Source organism: Lynx rufus, unplaced genomic scaffold (genome assembly GCF_022079265.1).
Source record: "Lynx rufus isolate CCGP_SWC_20201006 ecotype Redwood Valley unplaced genomic scaffold, mLynRuf1.p SCAF_3, whole genome shotgun sequence".
Taxonomy (NCBI): domain Eukaryota; kingdom Metazoa; phylum Chordata; class Mammalia; order Carnivora; family Felidae; genus Lynx; species Lynx rufus.
In genome coordinates, this window is record NW_025814845.1 from 30,141,620 (window position 1) to 30,161,159 (window position 19,540).

The 19,540-nt window shown below is 35.9% G+C and overlaps 1 protein-coding gene across 2 annotated transcripts in view; it reads left to right on the plus strand.

Moving 5' to 3' along the window:
• Positions 1-19,540, plus strand: part of UBE2K (ubiquitin conjugating enzyme E2 K) — a 71,690-nt gene that overhangs the window by 30,120 nt on the left and 22,030 nt on the right. The window contains exons 2-3 of one of the 2 annotated variants that reach the window (XM_047090536.1): positions 12,067-12,160; positions 16,647-16,705. In XM_047090536.1, coding sequence (XP_046946492.1) covers positions 12,067-12,160; positions 16,647-16,705 — 153 coding nt within the window. The remainder of the gene's footprint in view (positions 1-12,066; positions 12,161-16,646; positions 16,706-19,540) is intronic. The other variant, XM_047090537.1, reaches the window with a different exon arrangement.

Consider the following 19,540-nt stretch of genomic DNA (forward strand, 5'->3'; position numbering starts at 1 on the left):
ATTTTGGTGGATTGATCCTGTTTTATGTGTTTTTTTTTTTTTTTTTAATTTTTTTTTTCAACGTTTATTTATTTTTGGGACAGAGAGAGACAGAGCATGAACGGGGGAGGGGCAGAGAGAGAGGGAGACACAGAATCGGAAACAGGCTCCAGGCTCCGAGCCATCAGCCCAGAGCCCGACGCGGGGCTCGAACTCACGGACCGCGAGATCGTGACCTGGCTGAAGTCGGACGCTTAACCGACTGCGCCACCCAGGCGCCCCATGTTTTTTTTAAGTTACTTATTTTGAGAGAATGTCTGTGAGCATGAGTGGGGGAGGGGCAGAGAATTGCAAGCAGGTTTTGTGCTGGATTTTTTTTTTTAATTTTTTTTTTTCAACGTTTATTTATTTTTGGGACAGAGAGATACAGAGCATGAACGGGGGAGGGGCAGAGAGAGAGGGAGACACAGAATCGGAAACAGGCCCCAGGCTTTGAGCCATCAGCCCAGAGCCTGACGCGGTGCTCGAACTCACGGACCGCGAGATCGTGACCTGGCTGAAGTCAGACGCTTAACTGACTGCGCCACCCAGGCGCCCCTGTGCTGGATTTTAAGAACCTTGAGATTATGACTGAGCTGAAATCAAGAGTTGAACGCTTAACTGACTGAGCCACCAGATGCACCGGGATTGATCCTGTTTTATATTCTCTGAGTTTCTTGGATCTGTGATTTGGTGTTTGTCATTAATTTAGGGAAATTCTTAGTCACTATTGCTTCAAATATTTCTTCTTTCCCTTTCTTCTCCTTCTGGTATTCCATTACTTGTATGTTACACCTTTGAGTATTCTGTTTTGTCTTTTTCATTTGCTTTTCCTTTGCATTTCAGTTTTGAGAGTTTCTATTGACATTTCTTTTAGCTCACGGATTCATTTTTAATTTTGTTACAATTTTTGTTTTTAATTTCTAGTGTGTTCTTTTGATTCTTTCTTAGAGTTTCCATCTCTCTGCTAACATTACCCATCTGATTTGGATGTCAAATTTTTCCATAATAGCACTTAGTATATTAATCACAATTTAAAATTTTTAGTCTGATTCTAGCATTTCTGCCATCAGAGTCTTTTTTTTTTTTTTTTTTTTTTTTTTAGTGTGCCTTATAATTCTTTTCTTGAAAGCCACGCATGATGTACTGGGTAAAAGGAACTGAGGTAAAGAGGCCTTTGGTGTGAGACCTTCTGTCTGTCTGACCAGGGATTAGTCTCTGTTTACTGATTGCTGTAGTGTAGATGTCAGAATCTAAAATCTCCTCTGATACCCTTGTTTTTGTCTCCCCTGTTGCCTTTGGGGTTCTTTAGAGACTTTTTGTTTGTTTGTTTATTTAGTTTGAGAGACAGAGAAGAGGAACAGAGAGAGGAGAGAGAATTTAAAGCAGGCTCTGCACTGTCAGCACAGAAGCCTATGTGGGTCTCAAACTCACAAACTGAGATCATGACCTGAGCTGGAACCAGAGCTGGATGCTCAACCAATTGAGCCACCCAGGCACCATCTTTAAGTAAGGTCTGAGACCTGCAGTTCGAGTTATAACCCCTGTTATTGCACAGGAACCCTATTGATGTGGTGGCTGGGGGAGGGAAAGCACTTTATAGTCCTGTAATTGGGTCTCAGTCTTTTTAGCTGTGATTTTAAATGCTTCTCAGTCCCCTTCCACCCTTAGATGTTACTGGAAGTCTGGAGGGATTTGGAATCGGATATTTTCCCTTAGCTTAGGTTGGTTAGGTCTGTTAAAAAAAACTCTAGTTGGTTAGGGTCTGGTGAAAGTTTCTCTTGAGGAAAGGCCTTATTAGGCAGAATACCCTGGGTGTAGAGGCACCTGGGTGGCTCAGTTCATTGGTCTGACTTTGCTCAGATCACGATCTCATGGTTTGTGAGCTCAAGCCCCGCGTTGGGTTTTGTGCTGACAGCTCAGAGCCTGAAGCCTGCTTTAGATTCTGTTTCCCCCTCTCTCTGCCCCTCACCCATTCACACTTTGCCTCTCCCAAAGAATACCCTGGGCTTATTTCAAAATGGCTTCTTTCCTCTTCCTCCTGCCAGAAGCATGAGGGCATTTTCTCTTATCTTCACTGTATAAACCTGGTAGGGATCCTGGAGGTAAAAACTCAACAAAAGTGGGAAGGCTCCTTGGGAGTTTTTCACTTTAAAATTCATCCTGATTGTGTCTCTAGCAGTTTGTCAGTTACAGTTTAGGTTTTCCTACCTGAGTAATGGTTCATGCAGAGATGCTTGTGAGCTTTTGCCCTGGTAAGTTTTGAATCTTATTTTCTGTCTTCTCAGTTTTGGGGGCAGCAGTTTGCCCTGAGACTTCAATTCTCTGGTGGATTTAAGAAGAGTTGTTGGGGGTGCCTGGGTGGCTCAATCGGTTGGGCGTCTGACTTTGGCTCAGGTCATGATTTCACGGTCCATGAGTTCGAGCCCCGCATCGGGCTCTGGGCTGACAGCTCAGAGCCTGGAGCCTGTTTCGGATTCTGTGTCTCCCTCTCTCTCTGACCCTCCCCTGCTCATGCTCTGTCTCTGTCTCAAAAATAAATAAATGTTAAAAAAAAAAAAAGTTGTTGATTTTCAGTTCCCTTTTTTCCTTCTGTAGGTGGGAGTGATGTCTTCCAAGTTTTTACATGTTGGATTGGAAACCAGAAGTATACTCACTTATTTTTGTTTGTAGTATTCTCTATTAAATTGCACCATAATTCTTGTGGACAACCCTCAGTTAATGGATACTTAGGTTATTGTTTTTCATTATATTTAATGCTTCAGTGATTACCATTATGGTTATATATTTTATTCTACCTATAATGAAATTATTTCTTTATGCAGTTTCTAGGAGTGGTAATACTGGGTTAAAGAATGTGACAAATTGTATGGTGTTAATATTTCTTGTTGTATTGCCATTAAAAGGGTTTCTGAGCTTTATTGGTATCCCTTCAACTTTAGTATTGGATATTAAGAATTTTGACAGTTTAGGGGCACTTGGGTGGCTCAGTTGGTTAAGCATCTGACTTTGGCTCAGGTCATGACCTGGTTCATGAGTTCAAGCCCCACATTGGGCTCTGTGCTGACAGCACAGCACCTGCTTGGATCCTCTATCTCACTCTCTCTCTTCCCCTCCCCTGCTCGTGCATGCTCTCGCTCTCAAAAATAAACATTAAAAAATTTTTTTTTAATTTTGCCAGTTTAGAAAATGAAAAATGTATGATAAGATTACTTTGCATGTGGATGTCCAACTGATCTAGCACTGTTTTTGTTGAAAATATTTTTTTTCTCTATCCAGTTGCCCCTTTGTCAAAGATTAGTTGACTACATAGGTATGAGCCTTTCTGAGTTTCCTATTCTGTACCATTGGTTTGTGTGTCTTTCCTCTTACCAATACGATGTTGTTGATTTTAGTAGCTTTATAGTAACCCTATCAGAAGTGGGATTTAATCCAACCAAAAAATGGGAAAAGGAGTGACTGTTCTCATACAAGATAAGGTGAAGTAGTGTACAAATGTGGCTGTGGATATCACCTTTGTTTTCATATTCTGATATGATTGTAAACATTAGAAAGTTTTAATCCAGGCATGTTTTAATTCTGGGCATGTATTTCTTTTATAAATTAGAGCTTGTTTAAGCCAGTTCTAGAATGTATGGAGCCCTTACTATGTGCTAGGTACTGAATTAAATTTAGACCCTGTTCTTAAATTCTTGCTCCTAGTAAGTGACTTTTAAAAGACTATGCTTGATCAGGATGATTATGTTAGGGATCACATCCCAGACTTAATTCCTGAAGATTGTTAAATAGTTCACACTAGTAGTGTGGGAAAAGGTTAGAATTTCATTGAGGATAGAAAAATGAGACCTACACAGCTTACATTCACATAACTTTCTCTTTGAAGTGTTCTTTATATGAGGTCAGTCATTTATTTTTTCATTCTGGATTTCACCCATTCTTCTCCATTCCATCTTGTTCATTACATTATCTGTCATCCTTTATTTTACTTATTATATTTAAAGATTTTATTTTTAGGGACACCTGGGTGGCTCAGTAAGTAGAGCATCTGACTTCTGCTCAGGTCATGATCTCAGATCATGATCTCTGCTGTCAGCACAGAGCCTGCCTCGGATCCTCTGCCCCCCTCTCGCTCTGCCCTTCCCCCATTTGTATGTGCATATGTTATCTCTCTCAAAAATAAACATTTAAAAAAAAAAGATTTTCTTTTTAAGTAATCTCTATACCCAATGTGGGACTCAAACTTCTAACCCTGGCATCAGCAGTCACATGATCTACTGACTGAGCCAGCTGGGTACCCCTGCCATCCTTTATTTTTACCCTCTCCCTCTCCACTATAGCTATCTCACTAGCATTTAAACATACTATTTAATGGTTATGTTAAGGAAACTTGTCCTTCTACCCTCTTTCTCCAACTTCTGCTCTACTTCTCACTCTTTATAACCAAAATTTGTTCTCTGTATGGTCTCCATTTCCTCACTTCTCATATACTACCCAATTATAGTGGATAAATTACCATTTGACTTTTGCAAGGACCATCAGTCTTTTTAACGTGTTTTGCAGAAAAAATTCTTTATGTGTTTAAAATAGTTTTCGGGGCGCCTGGGTGGCGCAGTCGGTTAAGCGTCCGACTTCAGCCAGGTCACGATCTCGTGGTCCGTGAGTTCGAGCCCCGCGTCAGGCTCTGGGCTGATGGCTCGGAGCCTGGAGCCTGTTTCCGATTCTGTGTCTCCCTCTCTCTCTGCCCCTCCCCCGTTCATGCTCTGTCTCTCTCTGTCCCAAAAATAAATAAAAACGTTGAAAAAAAAAATTTTTTAAATAAAAAAAATAAAATAGTTTTCAAACAGTACCCTGGTCTCCCATTTACCCCAGATCCATAGTTCTTAGTTTTACTACGCTAAGCAAACCACTATTGCCAGTTTCTTATGTATGTTTCTGGAAGGGTGTGTGTGTGTGTGTGTGTGTGTGTGTACACGTGTGTGTGTACACACATTCAGGGCTTTCAATGTGAAGAAAATAACTATTTTGCTTATTTTTTTCTTTATGCAGTCTTAAGAGTGATATTTGTAAAATCTAAAATTTCTTTGAGTAAGTGTAAAATAAAAATTCTAAATGATAAAATATTGTGTTATAGTGTAAATAAAGGTGTTTTTTTCTTTTTGGCATATATCAGGGCATCCTGTAACTGATGGTATCTTAGAGTCAGTGAAATAAAATGTGTATATCTTGGCTCACGAGTCATTTTTCAAACCTGGCTTCACTAATTATTAGCTCTGTGACCTCCTTGTATCTCAGATTCCTTATTGGTAAATACATAAAATTGTTAATGAGGGTTAAGGGAGTTATTACATATAAGTCAAAATGCTACTTATAAGGTGTTACATAAGTATTAGCTATTATTATTACTGTCAGCAACATTAACTTACTCTCTCCTTAAACATTTTTCCTCCTTTGGTGCCAGTGATAACAGACTATCCTGATTTTTGCTGTCTTGCTCATCCTCATATCTTTAGCCCAGATCACTCCTGAACTCTAGACCTGAGTTTTCAACTATGTACTTGGCCCTTAGGATATTCAGTTCTCAACATGTCCAGAACTGAAATTTTTATTTTCCCTTTCCCCAAACTCTGACCTCCCAATTTCTTGTTTATCTTAGTTTAATTACACTATCATCTACTCAATGGAAAAAGCAAGCTGTAAGAGTGATCCTTGTTTCTTTAAGAGATTATACACTTTGTTTTAATAGCTTAGTCCTAGAACTCTTACCTCTCTTCTGTCTCTTAATTAATTTACTTCGTTTCATCTAAGTAGATTTTCTCTCTGTTTCTGCTTTAATCTACCTCCAGGCTTTTTCCCTTCCCTATAGTTGGTTATTAAAAGAATCAAATCTCATTGTCGGGTTACAACTTTCAGTGTTTCTCATTGTTTTTCATGACCCTGCATAATCTGGCTCCTGCCAACCTTTTTTGCTTCATTTCTGCTCCTTTATTCTGTGTATTCTAGGCACATGGGTGGCTTTTCAATTCTTAAACATGCTAGGTCCTTTTTTGCTTCTGTTTTGTACAGGGTGGACTTTCTACTTGAAATGCCATCATTGGCTTTACCAGATTAAATCTTTTAATGGTAGTTTCCTCAGGGAAGCTTTTTCTTACTCTAAAGATTCCATCTTTGTTAAATATTACTCTCATGATATCCTGTACTTCATTTAATAATATTACAAATTATTGTTTAATACTTAAGAATAAAGGCTCTGTGGGAATAGGGTGGGTTAGAGAACATTTCTGGTCGATCATTTTTACCACTCAATCCCTGTTAGCCTTGTGAATAGTGTTAGCCTTATGAATAGGATACTCAGTAAATATTCATGGGGTTAATATGTTCAGAACTTTAATTATTCTGCATTATAGATTGTGTGAAGTATGTGATAGAAATTCACAAAGTAAAATTTAAATGACACACTGTTGTAATTGGAGAGGCTATTATTTCCTGGTTCTCTAGAGCTGTACTTGTCCAGTACTGTAGCCACTGGCCACATGTGACTTTTTTTCAAGTTTTAAAAAACTTTTTGAGTTTAAAAAATGTACAATTCAGTGGTTTATAATATGTTCACAAAATTGTGCAACTGTCACCATTATCCAACTCCGGAACATTTCCCCTAAAATAATCCTTGCACCCATTAGCAGATCTTTCCCATCTCTCTTCCCTCTCCTCTCCTAATAACCAATAATTTACTTTCTCTGTCTGCAGATTTGCCTATCACATGTGTCTTTTGAACACTTGAAATGTAGACAGTCCAAATTGAAAAGTGTTACAATTATAAATTACACACTGGATTTTGAAGACTTAGTATTTTAAAAAAATGAAAATATCTCAAATTTTATTTTGATCATAGGTTAAAATGATAGTTTTATATATATATAGGAGATAAATAAATCATTGAAATTAGTTTCTCTACTTCCTTTACTGTTTTTAATGTGATTACTAGAAAATTTTAAAGTACATTTGTGACATACATTATTATCTATTGAACAGTATTGTTCTAGAACTTGCAGTTGGTGAGGGTCATAAATGTTCCTCATGGCCTTCTAGTCTCTTAGTTTCCATGTCAACCTGCTTTGGGTATGTGACATGCCCCAAGTTTCAGAGGATCTTATTTTATTTTACTTTATTTTATTGAGAGTGAGTGGGGGAGAGGGGCAGAGGAAGAGCAAGAATCTCAAGCAGTCTCCACACCTAGTGCTGAGGCTGACATGGGGCTTGATCTCTTGACCCCTGGGATCATGACCTGAGCCAAAATCAAGAGTCAGATGCTCAGCCAAATGAGCCACCTGGACCCCCCTAGAATTTTTTTTATAACTGCTTGAAAGGTGGAAATCTTTCTTATTTTGGAGGGCCTTAGGATAGTAGGGGAAAGAGAAGTCATTTATATTAAATTATGTGAACATAATGGCAACTGTTAAATCTTAAGCCTCTGGGGCACCTGGGTGACTCAGTCAGTTCAGCATCTGACTTCGGCTTGGCTCAGGTCATGTTCTCACAGTTCATGAGTTTGAGCCCCATGTCAGGCTCTGTGCTGACATCTCAGAGCCTGGACCTGCTTCAGATTCTGTGTCCCCCTTTCTCTCTGCCCCATCCTGCTTGTGCTCTGTCTTTCAAAAATGAATAAACATTAAAAAAAAAATTTTAGGGGCGCCTGGGTGGCGCAGTTGGTTAAGCGTCCGACTTCAGCCAGGTCACGATCTCGCGGTCCGTGAGTTCGAGCCCCGCGTCAGGCTCTGGGCTGATGGCTCAGAGCCTGGAGCCTGTTTCCAATTCAGTGTCTCACTCTCTCTCTGCCCCTCCCCCGTTCATGCTCTGTCTCTCTCTGTCCCAAACAATAAAATAAATAAACGTTGAAAAAAAAAAAAAAATTTTAAAAGCCCTTTTAAGCCTCATTTCCAACAAATTAGGAAAAACTGAATTTCACATTCATTTGCATTACACCCTAAATTTTGGTAGCTGTGATTTTTTAAACCTTTTTTTTTTCTTAAGTGAGAGTGCTAGCAGGGGAGAGGAGCAGAGGGAAGAGGAGAGAGAATCTCAAGCATACTGAGCATGGAGCCCAGTGGATACTCAGTCCCATGACCCTGGGATCATGACCTGAGTTGAAATCAAGAGTTGGGTACTCAACCAACTGAGCTACTCAGGTGTCCCACTACTTGTGATTTGACTAGGACACAAATTAATAGTTTCTTTACTGGATATAAGAATTTATCTATAATTTTAGGGGTAATATAGAGCTATATTTGTCTATCTAAATTTAGGTTGAAATTTTTAGAGTAAATTTTCCAGAGTAAATACAAGTAAGACTAATGTGACAAATTGTCCTTAAAAAAACATACAGTATTGGCTTTGGTGGAAGTTTTCTGCTCCAACATCATTGTTAAAAGTCAACATATTACAGTGTTAAATGACTATACATTCAGCATTTACTATATGGCAGGCATTGTTTTATATACTGTATTAGTTCATTAAATTCCCCCATGAACTGTATGTAGTAGGTACTTTTATAATCCCCAGTTGACAGATGATGAAACTGAGGTACAGAGTGGTTAATTAACTTGCTCAAGGTCACATAGTAAGTTTAAACAGGTTAAATAATAATGTACTTAGAGCTTGTTTATGTATGTATGTATGTATGTATGTATGTATGTATGTATGTATGTATTTAGAGGCAGAGACAGTGTCAGTGGGGGAGAGACAGAGTGAGACAGAGAATCCCAAGCAGGCTCCACACCATCAGCACAGATCCCGATGTGGGGCTCGAACTCATGAAACCATTAGAACATGACCTGAGCCAAAACCAAGAGTCAGACACTTAACCAACTGAGTCACCCAGGTGCCCCTGTACTTAGAGCTTTTAGGATAAAATCTTTGTTTTTAGTTTTTCCTACTAGAATGTAAGCTCCAAGTGGGCAGGGACTTAGTTTTGTTCACTAACACTTGATATTTCTTTCTGGCATATAGTAGAACCCAGGAATTATTTGAAAGAATTTTGTGATAATGGTATCAATTCACCAAAAGACTTGGCCTTGGAAATCTATTAAAACTGCTTTAAGTCCACACCATTGCAAATTGGCAGTAATGTTAATTTACCACATCCAAATTACGTTCAACATTATGTGCTATTTTGCATATTTTCTGTTATATTTTAATAGATTATTTTAAAAATCTTTACTAGGAACTGTAGTTCTATTCATCTCTTTTCCTTTTATCTGTTAGAAATGCATTGGAGCAGCAAAGGGACATCAGAAAAATCAAGACCAGCAGAGGTCCCACTGTGTGTTTAGTTGAGTTGGCAGAAGAAGGTATAGAAAAGCAGTTTTGCAGGTGTTCTCACAAAAAAATGTAGTACAGTGATAACACATTTCTTCAGGGTTTCATCCAAAAGCCTTAGCATTCCTGGTCATTAAAATGAATAACACATTGTTTTGTTATTTATTTTAAGAAACATTTCCATTCTTAGACTGGAAACACAACTGTGAAATAAATTTAATAAATTAAGGCTTTGAAAGCAAAGGTTTTTATAATTGATACTGTCACTTCTATCCACAATATTCTCATTTAAATTGGGTATGTATTCTCATTTTACGGTAATAAAATTGAGAGATACCAAGTGACTTTGCTGAATTAATGCCACAAGTAAGTGGCAGAACTAGGATTCAACTCACATCTGTCCGACTTCCATACTTTTTAAAATACTGTCATTTTTTACCATTTTCCATCTTCCTTACAATACTTGAGTCTTAAGTGGGATTTTAAGTTAGTTTGCTGAGAGCACTGGGATCAGAATTTTGGATTGTGGAATAAACTGGATATTAAACTGTGGAGGTAATGAAGGGTAATTGTTATGTGATGGAAAAAATAAGCTGTGAAAAATCTGTCTTTAACTTTCCATTTTCTTTTTATCTTTGGTTATCTGCAGATAAGTACCTTACTCTAGACCATATAGGATGCTTCTTTATAATGGATTCATCATGGTGATTGTATTTTTTTTTTTTAGCTAATTTAGTAAAATTTTCATACACTTATAGTGTACTTTCTCTAGAGAAAAGAAAGAAAAAAAAGACCCATTTTCCTCTGATTATAATTTGGGGGTAATGAGGACAGAAATAGGACAGAGGTATACTAATAAAATTAGTAGTTCTTATTTAGCATTTTACTAACTCAAGAATTGGTGGCAATCCAGAAGGCCGCTTTTCTAATTTCTGTTACCTCCTCTTTTCCTCCCAAAACTTTAATCATGTCCTTTACTATCCTGACATTTTAGGGCTATTTACTTCTTTTTGGAAAGGGAGTACTGTGGGAAGCTATAAAGAACTTAGAAAGCATTGATGATGTGCAAGATCTAATTACTCTTATTTTACTTAGAACTGTCAGGGGAGAAATGGAAGTCTGTAGTTCTACTTGTGGCTTCTTAAATTGGTTAGTGAAAGTGTATATGGCACCTCTGATTTTCATTTTAACATTATTCATTCCTGTGCATACTAGACGAAGTATTTTATCATTGGTAAAATTGTACATTTCATCTTCTGCAAATACCAAGGATGTTAATGATTTTTTAGGGCATAGGATAGAGTTTGCCATGGTATGTTTATAATTACTTTTAATTTTGGTATAAAATTAATTTCAGAAAAATATGAAATACTTTGATCCCAAATATTAAAAGGTTATTAAATAAACCTAATTGTAATGTTTTTAAAATGCATAAAGTTTTAAAATCTTATTAAAAGATAAGATTAATTAGGAGTCATGTGAAATCTTTTAACATTTGGGTTTTAAGTTACAGATTTTTTCAGTACTTAACATTCTGTATTAAAACTGTTTAGCATAGCAAAAGAGTAAAAATGGTATTTTCTGTTGGAAGTTGGGGGAGGAAGGACCTTAAAACAGTAATTCTTATATTGTCATCCATTAACAAGTTTAAGAAGGTAGGTTTGAAATAAAAAAATTTATTATTGAAATCTTGTGAGGCTTTTTCCATAAGAGCAGATATATTGTGTCACTTAGGTAACAAAATATGAAGTCCTAACCAAAAAAATGAAAATGTAACTGATATATTAAGGATTTATGTTTTTAACAATTGAGAAAAGGAGATTTGCCATATTAGGAATATAGACCTAGACTAGTAAAGTGTACTGTAGATTGGAAAATATAAGTGGAGAGCTCGTTTGCAGATGGGTACTTTTGAACATGAATGTGAATTCCACTGGAGGGTTTTCTGAATCATTTGAAGGTCACCGTTGACTCAGAATGGATTGAGAAATTGAAATGATACTATAGATGTGAAAGGACTTAGAGAAATACAAAGTGGGAAATAAATAGATATAGATAAATTTAAAAGTCTTTTGAAAAGTAGGTAGTTGCCACTGAAGTAAACTAAGCAGTTTAGTTTAAAACTAAGCAACTTAAATTGAAGAAGGCATTAGATGATTCTAGTGAGGCATTGATGCTTCAAGAATTTTCATGGAAAGGGAAATTAGATGCTTGGAGTTTTCACCATCTGGGTAGATTGTATATTATTTCAGTTAACCTAAACATCTAGAGTTGTGGTTAGTTCAATTGAGACTTTATACACGAAATGGCTTTTAGTGACCTTGAATTTTCTGTTTATATGGATAGAATCCATGTAACCTGGGGTTGTAGTATAACAGCATTCATCTACAGATGAATAGATGGATCACTTTGGACTGAACATACATGAAATTGGCAAATGTAAAATAGGTGTCTGCTATTTTTGTCTAAACATTCCAGTAAAGTCAACAAGCCATTGTACTGTTCAAAGTGGTGTTATTTCATTAAAAACATTGAAGTGAAAAATTGTTAGTTTTTGGTTTTAAATATTCTTAAAACTGGCTAATTAAATCCTAGAAAAGCACAGGCAATTATTTTTACTAGAGGAGATAATCAAGTTTATGAAAGAGGGTCTTCAAAATTTTTTATAGGTAATACTTTAAAATAGGCTTTTTTCTTGCTGATATGACTAACATTTATTTTCTGTTTATTTTTAAGACGAGCAAAAATCAAATTAAAGTAGATCTTGTAGATGAGAATTTTACAGAATTAAGAGGAGAAATAGCAGGACCTCCAGACACACCATATGAAGGCAAGTACTTTTTTCTGTATCAAAATATTGTGTGTATTAGAACTTGTCTGAAACATTAAATCAGAATAATCTTAAGCATCCTTAAACTACATGGAAGGTAACTTCATTTGGCTTAGGGTATTACAAGAATATTTAAATAATACATTTAGGTATTTATGTAGACTGATTTTTCTTATTGAATTTTAGCTAATTTTTTTCTTTCCCCAACATAGATTTAGTTAGGGCCAAATTACAGGTTATATAGTTAGAATTTAACAGGGGAAAACATCTAGCATGTCAAGCCTCTAATTTACATGGGCTATAGATGCTCAGTTATCCTTCATATGGTATCTATAACAAACCTTGCCTTAAATTTCTGACTGATAAAATATTTATTAAAAAAGCTTCCCTCCCGTTTGTCATTTAGCATTTCATTCATTCGTTCGTCTTCGTACAGGCTGTATTCCGAATATTTAATTTTCTTTATTCAGGAAAGCTTTGAGTGATCGTTTCAAGACACATAGAAAACAAAGGAGGCAACTTTGCTGAACTTTGTGTTCACAGATTTAGTCTGTAGCTACTTTAGACAGTGGAATTGGGTGGTAAGATAGAAGGAAGCTTTATAGCTTTTTATTTCCTCATTAGGCAAACCTTCGGTAATGAATATTATTATAAATTTGGGTTATATAGCATAACCAAGGTTCTTGCATATAATAGGCACTCAAATGTATGGTTAATAGAAATCATATAACAGAATTTGTAGTAGTAGCATTTATTGACTTCTTATTTTTAGAGCTTTACATGTATTTTCTCATTTAATCCTTGCAACAAACCTTACGAGGTAAGTAGTTATCATTGTTTCATAGATGAAGAAATTTAAGCTCAGAGAAGTAACTTGTTTAAAGTCACACATCTAAATGGCACATCTGGGATTTGAGTCCTAATAGCCTATGACTTCAAACCCTATGTTTCTAATTACTTTCTGCTTTCGAATGAATGAAGATTGACTGAATATTGGAAGTGGTGGTTATGTCTGTTTTGATTGGGGCAGTCTGTAATGAATAGTTAACCAGAAGTTATCAGAAAACCAAAAGTTATCAGAAAAATTCAATATTCTAGAATATCTTTCAATTTTCTTTTAAATTTTTAAAGACCCTAGGATGTCTTTAGCATATTCTACCAAATCTTAAATGATAAAATTTTATTTTCTGTTTTATAGTTCATAATTGCCATTTCTTGACCTCATTTAGTTTTAGATCGTTTATTGAGTGCCTCCTATATGCCAGGCCTTGTCTGGATGCTTTCATGGATGTTATTCATTTAGTCCTTTTGGCAGTCATTAGGTGGAAAAGAGATCTTTCATTGTCTTATAAAAATCAAGTTCATCTTAATAGTAGATGTTGTATGTAATGATGCACTAGCTTCTTCTTAACGGCAGGCATTGTAAATATTCTTGAATTTTTTACGTTGTTTAGGATAAAAGACAGTACAGCAGTAGCATTATCATTCTAGAACTCTTCCAGCAAACTGGTATTTATAAACAAGGCACCTCCTGAACCAAATTAGATAGGTAGAATGTTGATTATTCTCTTAGCAACCCTTAATAAAAGTAGATGAATTTTTAGAAATTGGATATAATACTCATTTGTAGTAATAATAAGTTACATGTATATATGTGTGTGTATATATATGTATGTACATATATATACACACACACACATAAAACATATTCTTTATTAATTGGAAACAAGTTTGGTCATATTTTAAGTGTTTATTTCTGCTGCTGCCACTGAGACATTAATGTTGATAAGACTGGTTGGTTTGTATTTTTGTTTGTTTTTTGATAGACTAGTTTTAATATGCTTTTTGTATAAATTGTATTCTTTTTATCATAAAACTATTGAAGAAAAGCACTGAATATTCAAGGGCATAAACTTAGATACTATTTTTTTTTTTTAATTTTTTTTCAACGTTTATTTATTTTGGGGACAGAGAGAGACAGAGCATGAACGGGGGAGGGGCAGAGAGAGAGGGAGACACAGAATTGGAAACAGGCTCCAGGCTCCGAGCCATCAGCCCAGAGCCTGACGCGGGGCTCGAACTCCTGGACCGCGAGATTGTGACCTGGCTGAAGTCGGACGCTTAACTGACTGCGCCACCCAGGCGCCCCATTAGATACTATTTTTGAGACATGAACATGAGGAGTATTTTGATAATATTTATTGCAGGGTTGATAGTTTTTGATAGTTTTTGTTTTGTCTTTTAAACCTCAATAGCTAAGGCAAGTGTTTCCATGTAGAATGTTAAAACGTTTATAATCATCATTAACTAATGAGGCAACTATGTTGTGTTAGAAGTAATCAGATTGAAAAGTAGAATACCCATGGAAAAATTACTGTATTGCACATGTTATTTAACTCTCTTTTCTTCTTTTGCCTTAACTCTCTTTTCTTCTTTTGCCTTAAGAGCTGAGTGGCAAAGGAGCAATTTAGTTCTTGAGCCTTTTTTCCTAAGAGGAGTTGTGAATTTATGGAATAGTTGTTGATATTTTAAAAACCTTACCCCTTCCCTGTCTTCCTTTTAGATTAAGTTAAATTTAAAGATTATAAAGTTTTAATACCTAAAGCTGTTCTTAAAGAAGAAATGATTTATAGCGAAAACTTTTAATATGAATAATGTAGTTATAAAGTTGTCTTAGTTCTGTCACTCTGATATATTTATATCCAATAATATTATTAGTGTTAGTGGTTATATGTTGAAAGTTGTCAGAAAATAAGGCAAGACAGAGCATATAAATGGCATGTAGAGTAAAAATAGGATTGGGAGACTCTAGTCCACTATTTACATAGTATATCTGGGCTCTCATGCCCCTAAGAGAGAGTTTTGGACATTCAAGAAGGAACAACTTTATATGAAAGGTTATAGAGACCATAATCTAGAATTTATCAGAAAAAGTAAGATTCTTAGGAAAAAGAGCCTACACATTAATCAGGACAAATTTATTATACTTCTATTTGAAGCTATCATTTGTAACTGTAAATATAAATATAAACAGGTGTATCTATATACACAAAACTTTCTCAGGTACTCTTCTCTTACCTATCTTGTTTGTTTCTTTTGTTTTGATTACTATCCTTTATGTTTATTTCACTGTTGCCATATGCTTTGTGATTTCAGGCACATGCATCAGTTCAACTCATGCATCAGTCATTATGGGATTCCATTAAAAAGAATTAGCAAGAAAAGGGCTTGAAGAAAGTGGTTACGAAGTGAATTGCTCTTTTGTTTTTCTCCCAGATCCACATTCATCTATTCTTAACAATGGAGGAAGTGGATTTGAGAAAATCCAAGATATACTGAGAATGGAATGTATGAAATTTTGAAGTTAATAATGCTAGTGCATAGTTTTTGTTTTATTTTACTTTCATTATAGAAAGTTTAAGATACATACAGAAGACAAATGGTATAATGAATCCTTGATATACTCCTAATCCAGCTTTAATAACTATCAACTCAGGGCCAGTCTTTGATCTTATCCATCCCTTGATTATTTTGATGCAAATCCTACGCATAGTTTCATATGTAAATACTTCGGTAGCACAGTTTTACTATGTTTTAGAATAATGAGTATTCTACATTAATGGGTCATAAAATCTTAGGATTAGAAGGTTCCTTAAAGTTAGGATTCAAATTCACCCTCTCATCTAGTGGAAGACTTCCCCTCCAGGGTTTTTTGAGAGACCATTATCTTCCCCTTGAATTACCCCAGTTAATGGGAAGCTAGATAAACTTTTTTAAAATACATATTTGGCTGCTAGTTGCTCAAGATAACTTCAAAACAGAACTGGTTAGAACCACCTCTTTTGTTGTGTTTAAATACCTATTTAGAAGAAGATAATAGCTTTTTGTCTTTATGCCTACCTGTTACTGTCGAATTTTATTTTTTAAATTTTAACAAGAAGTGTTGGCCTTTAATTTAGGGCACAAGTTAAAAGTTTGGGGCATTTCTGCATGTGAGAGAACCAGTTAGAAGTAGATTTTTTCAGTTTATGACATAACCATATGTCCTTTTTCTCTGTACCATCTCTGCCTTTATACCTCCTTACTGTTATGGTTTTTTTTTTCTTAATTCCTTCCATATTGTTTGTTATTTAGCAACTCTTCTCAATGTGGACTAGAAGAAACAAAAGGAGACGGGACCTGTATTACCTAATTGTTCCAATGAAGCATTGGATTGTCTGTGGATTTAATGTATTCATCTATCTCCAGTCCTATTATTCACTGATAAGCTAATATAGTTATATACAATGGCTATTTTATATGCTTTAAATAACCTTTAAAAACTAGTGTTTTTTTTATTATTTCCTTTTTGAGTTTCAGTGTTAAAATGAATTTGTTGTAATTGAATATAAAGTAGTACATGTTTTAAGATGTTGTATCACTGTATTTGGCTTCACAAATTTGACATGAGCAGCATTCTTAACTTTCTGTTTTCCCCGTTTTTTAGGAGGAAGATATCAGCTAGAAATAAAAATACCAGAAACATATCCATTTAATCCCCCTAAGGTATTGTAAGCCTATTTTTTGTGCATGAACTTCTAAAATTTTTTTTTTACCCATTTAATTTATATTTTGGTGCTTACTAAGATTACAGCTTTTTGAGTTGTATGTGTAAATTTAGTGTGGACAAGATTTCAGGTAATGGCAGATGGTTTGCTTCTGGAATTAGAATGGAAAGCAAGCTTACTCAGAGGCAGCTAGTAATGGCTGTAGACAGGAATAGGAGTTTCATCTGACAATGGCTTAAATTCTAGGTCTGGAAAAATTGGCAGTGTTCCCAAATTTAGCGAACCCTTATACAAATTCTTACTTGCCTTGAAGAAGTATTTTTTTAGGGAAGAATATATTCTGAATTCATTCAGTAGTTATTTGAGTACTGTGTGCCAGTATAGCAATAAATAAGACATACTGTCCTTCCTTTCATGGAAAATAAAATTACGAACAAACAATTGTAACTGGTGAATGTTAAAAGACGAAACAGAATGCCCTGGGTCATGTATAACAAGGGGAACTGAATTAAAACTTATTTTTTCACTAAACAGCTTCCTTTATTTTATTTAAAATTTTGTTTTAATGTTTATTTATTTTTGAGAGAGAGAGAGACAGAGCGACAGAGAGACAGAGAGACAGAGCGTGAGTAGGGGAGGGGCAGAGAGAGAGGGAGACACAGAATCCAAAGCAGGCTCCAGGCTCTAAGCTGTCAGCACAGAGCCCGACGTGGGGCTTGAACTCACAGACTCTGCGAGATCATTACCTGAGCTGAAGTCAGACACTTAACCAACTGAGCCACCCAGGTGCTCCTGAACAGCTTCCTTTTAATCTTTTGCTGTCATCACTTTAGTTAGGCATTCAACTTTATTACTTTTCCTGTTTTGCCTATTAAATCACCTTTCTATCTTTGCCACTCCTGTTCATTCTTTGCACTGCTGTAAATCTTCTTAAAGTGCAGTTTTGATGTTTCTTTTCTTTCTTTGTTACTAAAGTCTAAACTCCTTAGTTGGGCATTTAAAACCTTCTACAGCTGGACCCCAATCATCATGTTCTGGAATTTATTCAACCTATTGGTTGTTCCCATTTAAGAAAAGACATGGTAATGGAAGTTCCAGGATGCGTTGGGGTCACCTACCAAGTTTGGAGCGTCTATTATTCTGTTGCTTATGTACATCTATTTTCTGATAACACCAGTTTGATTTTTTTTAATTGTCATAAAATACACATAAAATTTAACCATTTTAACCATTTCTTTTTTTATGTCTTTTTTTTTTTTTTTTTTTTAACGTTTGAGAGAGTGCAAGTGGGGGAGAGGCAAAGAGAGGGGACAGAGGATCCAAAGTAGGCTCTGCGTTGTCAGGCTTACAGCAGCGAGCCCATTGTGGGGCTCGAACTCATGAACTATGAGATCATGAGCTAAGCCAAAGTGGGAAAGTCAACTGGGCACCCCCCATTTTAACCATTTCTAAGTGTAATTCAGTGGCATTAAATATAGTCACATTGTTGTGCAGTCATCACTACCATCCATTTCCAGAACTTTCTCATCTTAATCTGTTAAACAGTAACTCCCTATTACTTACCCCATGCCCACAGCTCCATAGGCAATGTTCTACTTTTTCTGTATGAATTTGACTATGTGAGGTACCTCAATTAAGTGGAATCACACAATATTTGTCCTTTTGTATCTAATTTCACTTCATATAATGTCTTCAAGGTTCATCCATATTACATACAGCATGTATCAGAATTTCATTCCTTTTTAAGGTTAAATAGTATTCCATTCATATATGCTACGTTAAAAAAATTTTTTTTTAACATTCATTTATTTTTGAGAGAGAGAGACAGTGCAAGCAGGAGAGGGGCAGAGAGGGAGGGAGACACAGAATCCAAAGCAATCTCCAAGCTCTGAGCTATTGGCTGAGAGCTCATGACCTGAACTGATGTTGGATGCTTAACCGTCTGAACCACCCAGGTGCCCCTATATATGCCACTTTTTTAACCATCAAGGAAGGAACATTTTGGTTGTTTCTACCATTTAAGCCTGGTTGATTCTTTTTTCTTGCTTTTTTTTTTTCTAGTATAAAAGTAGTTTGTACTTTTTGTAGAAATTTGAGAAAATTACATATTGAACTATTTTAAAAAACATTTTTAATATTAGCACTTAGAGATGGCCACGATTATTAAGTTTTTATCTTATATCTGTGACTTAATTTTCATCCTCATCCTGGTTGCCCTCCACTGGTTTCAATCTAGTTGCAGTGTAATCATTGGAATGAATAGTCACTTGAGGATACTTTAAATTGTTGAATACCATAAATTTAACAGAAGATTTTATTTCTTATTTTTTTTAAAGTTTATTTATTTATTTTGAGAGAGAGACAGGGTGAGTGGGAGAGGGGCAGAGACAGAGGGAGAGAGAGAGACAGAGAGAGAGAGAGAGACAGAGAGAGTCCCAAGCAGGCTCCACGCTGCCAGTGCAGAGCCTGGTGTGGGTCTCAGACTCCCAAAACCATGAGATCGTGACCTGCTGCCACTTAACTGACTGAGCCACCCATGTGCCCATAAACAGATGTTAAACATTTAGTGATAAGGTTGCCCTCATAGCCTACAAAAAATTTTTAATGGAAACAAGGAGGAAGAAAGAAAGAAAAGACCTCAAAAGAGACTGCCCTCAACCACTATATTTTTTACCATTAAATAATGGCAGTAGCAGCTGTCACTTGGTTTGTGCCAAAAATTTTATATGCCTTTCCTGCGACAGTGTTTATAATAGTCCTAATAAATGAGGGAACTGAGGCCTAGAGGTTAAATAGAACACAAATCCCATAAGGCCCAGTGTGCTCCACTTTT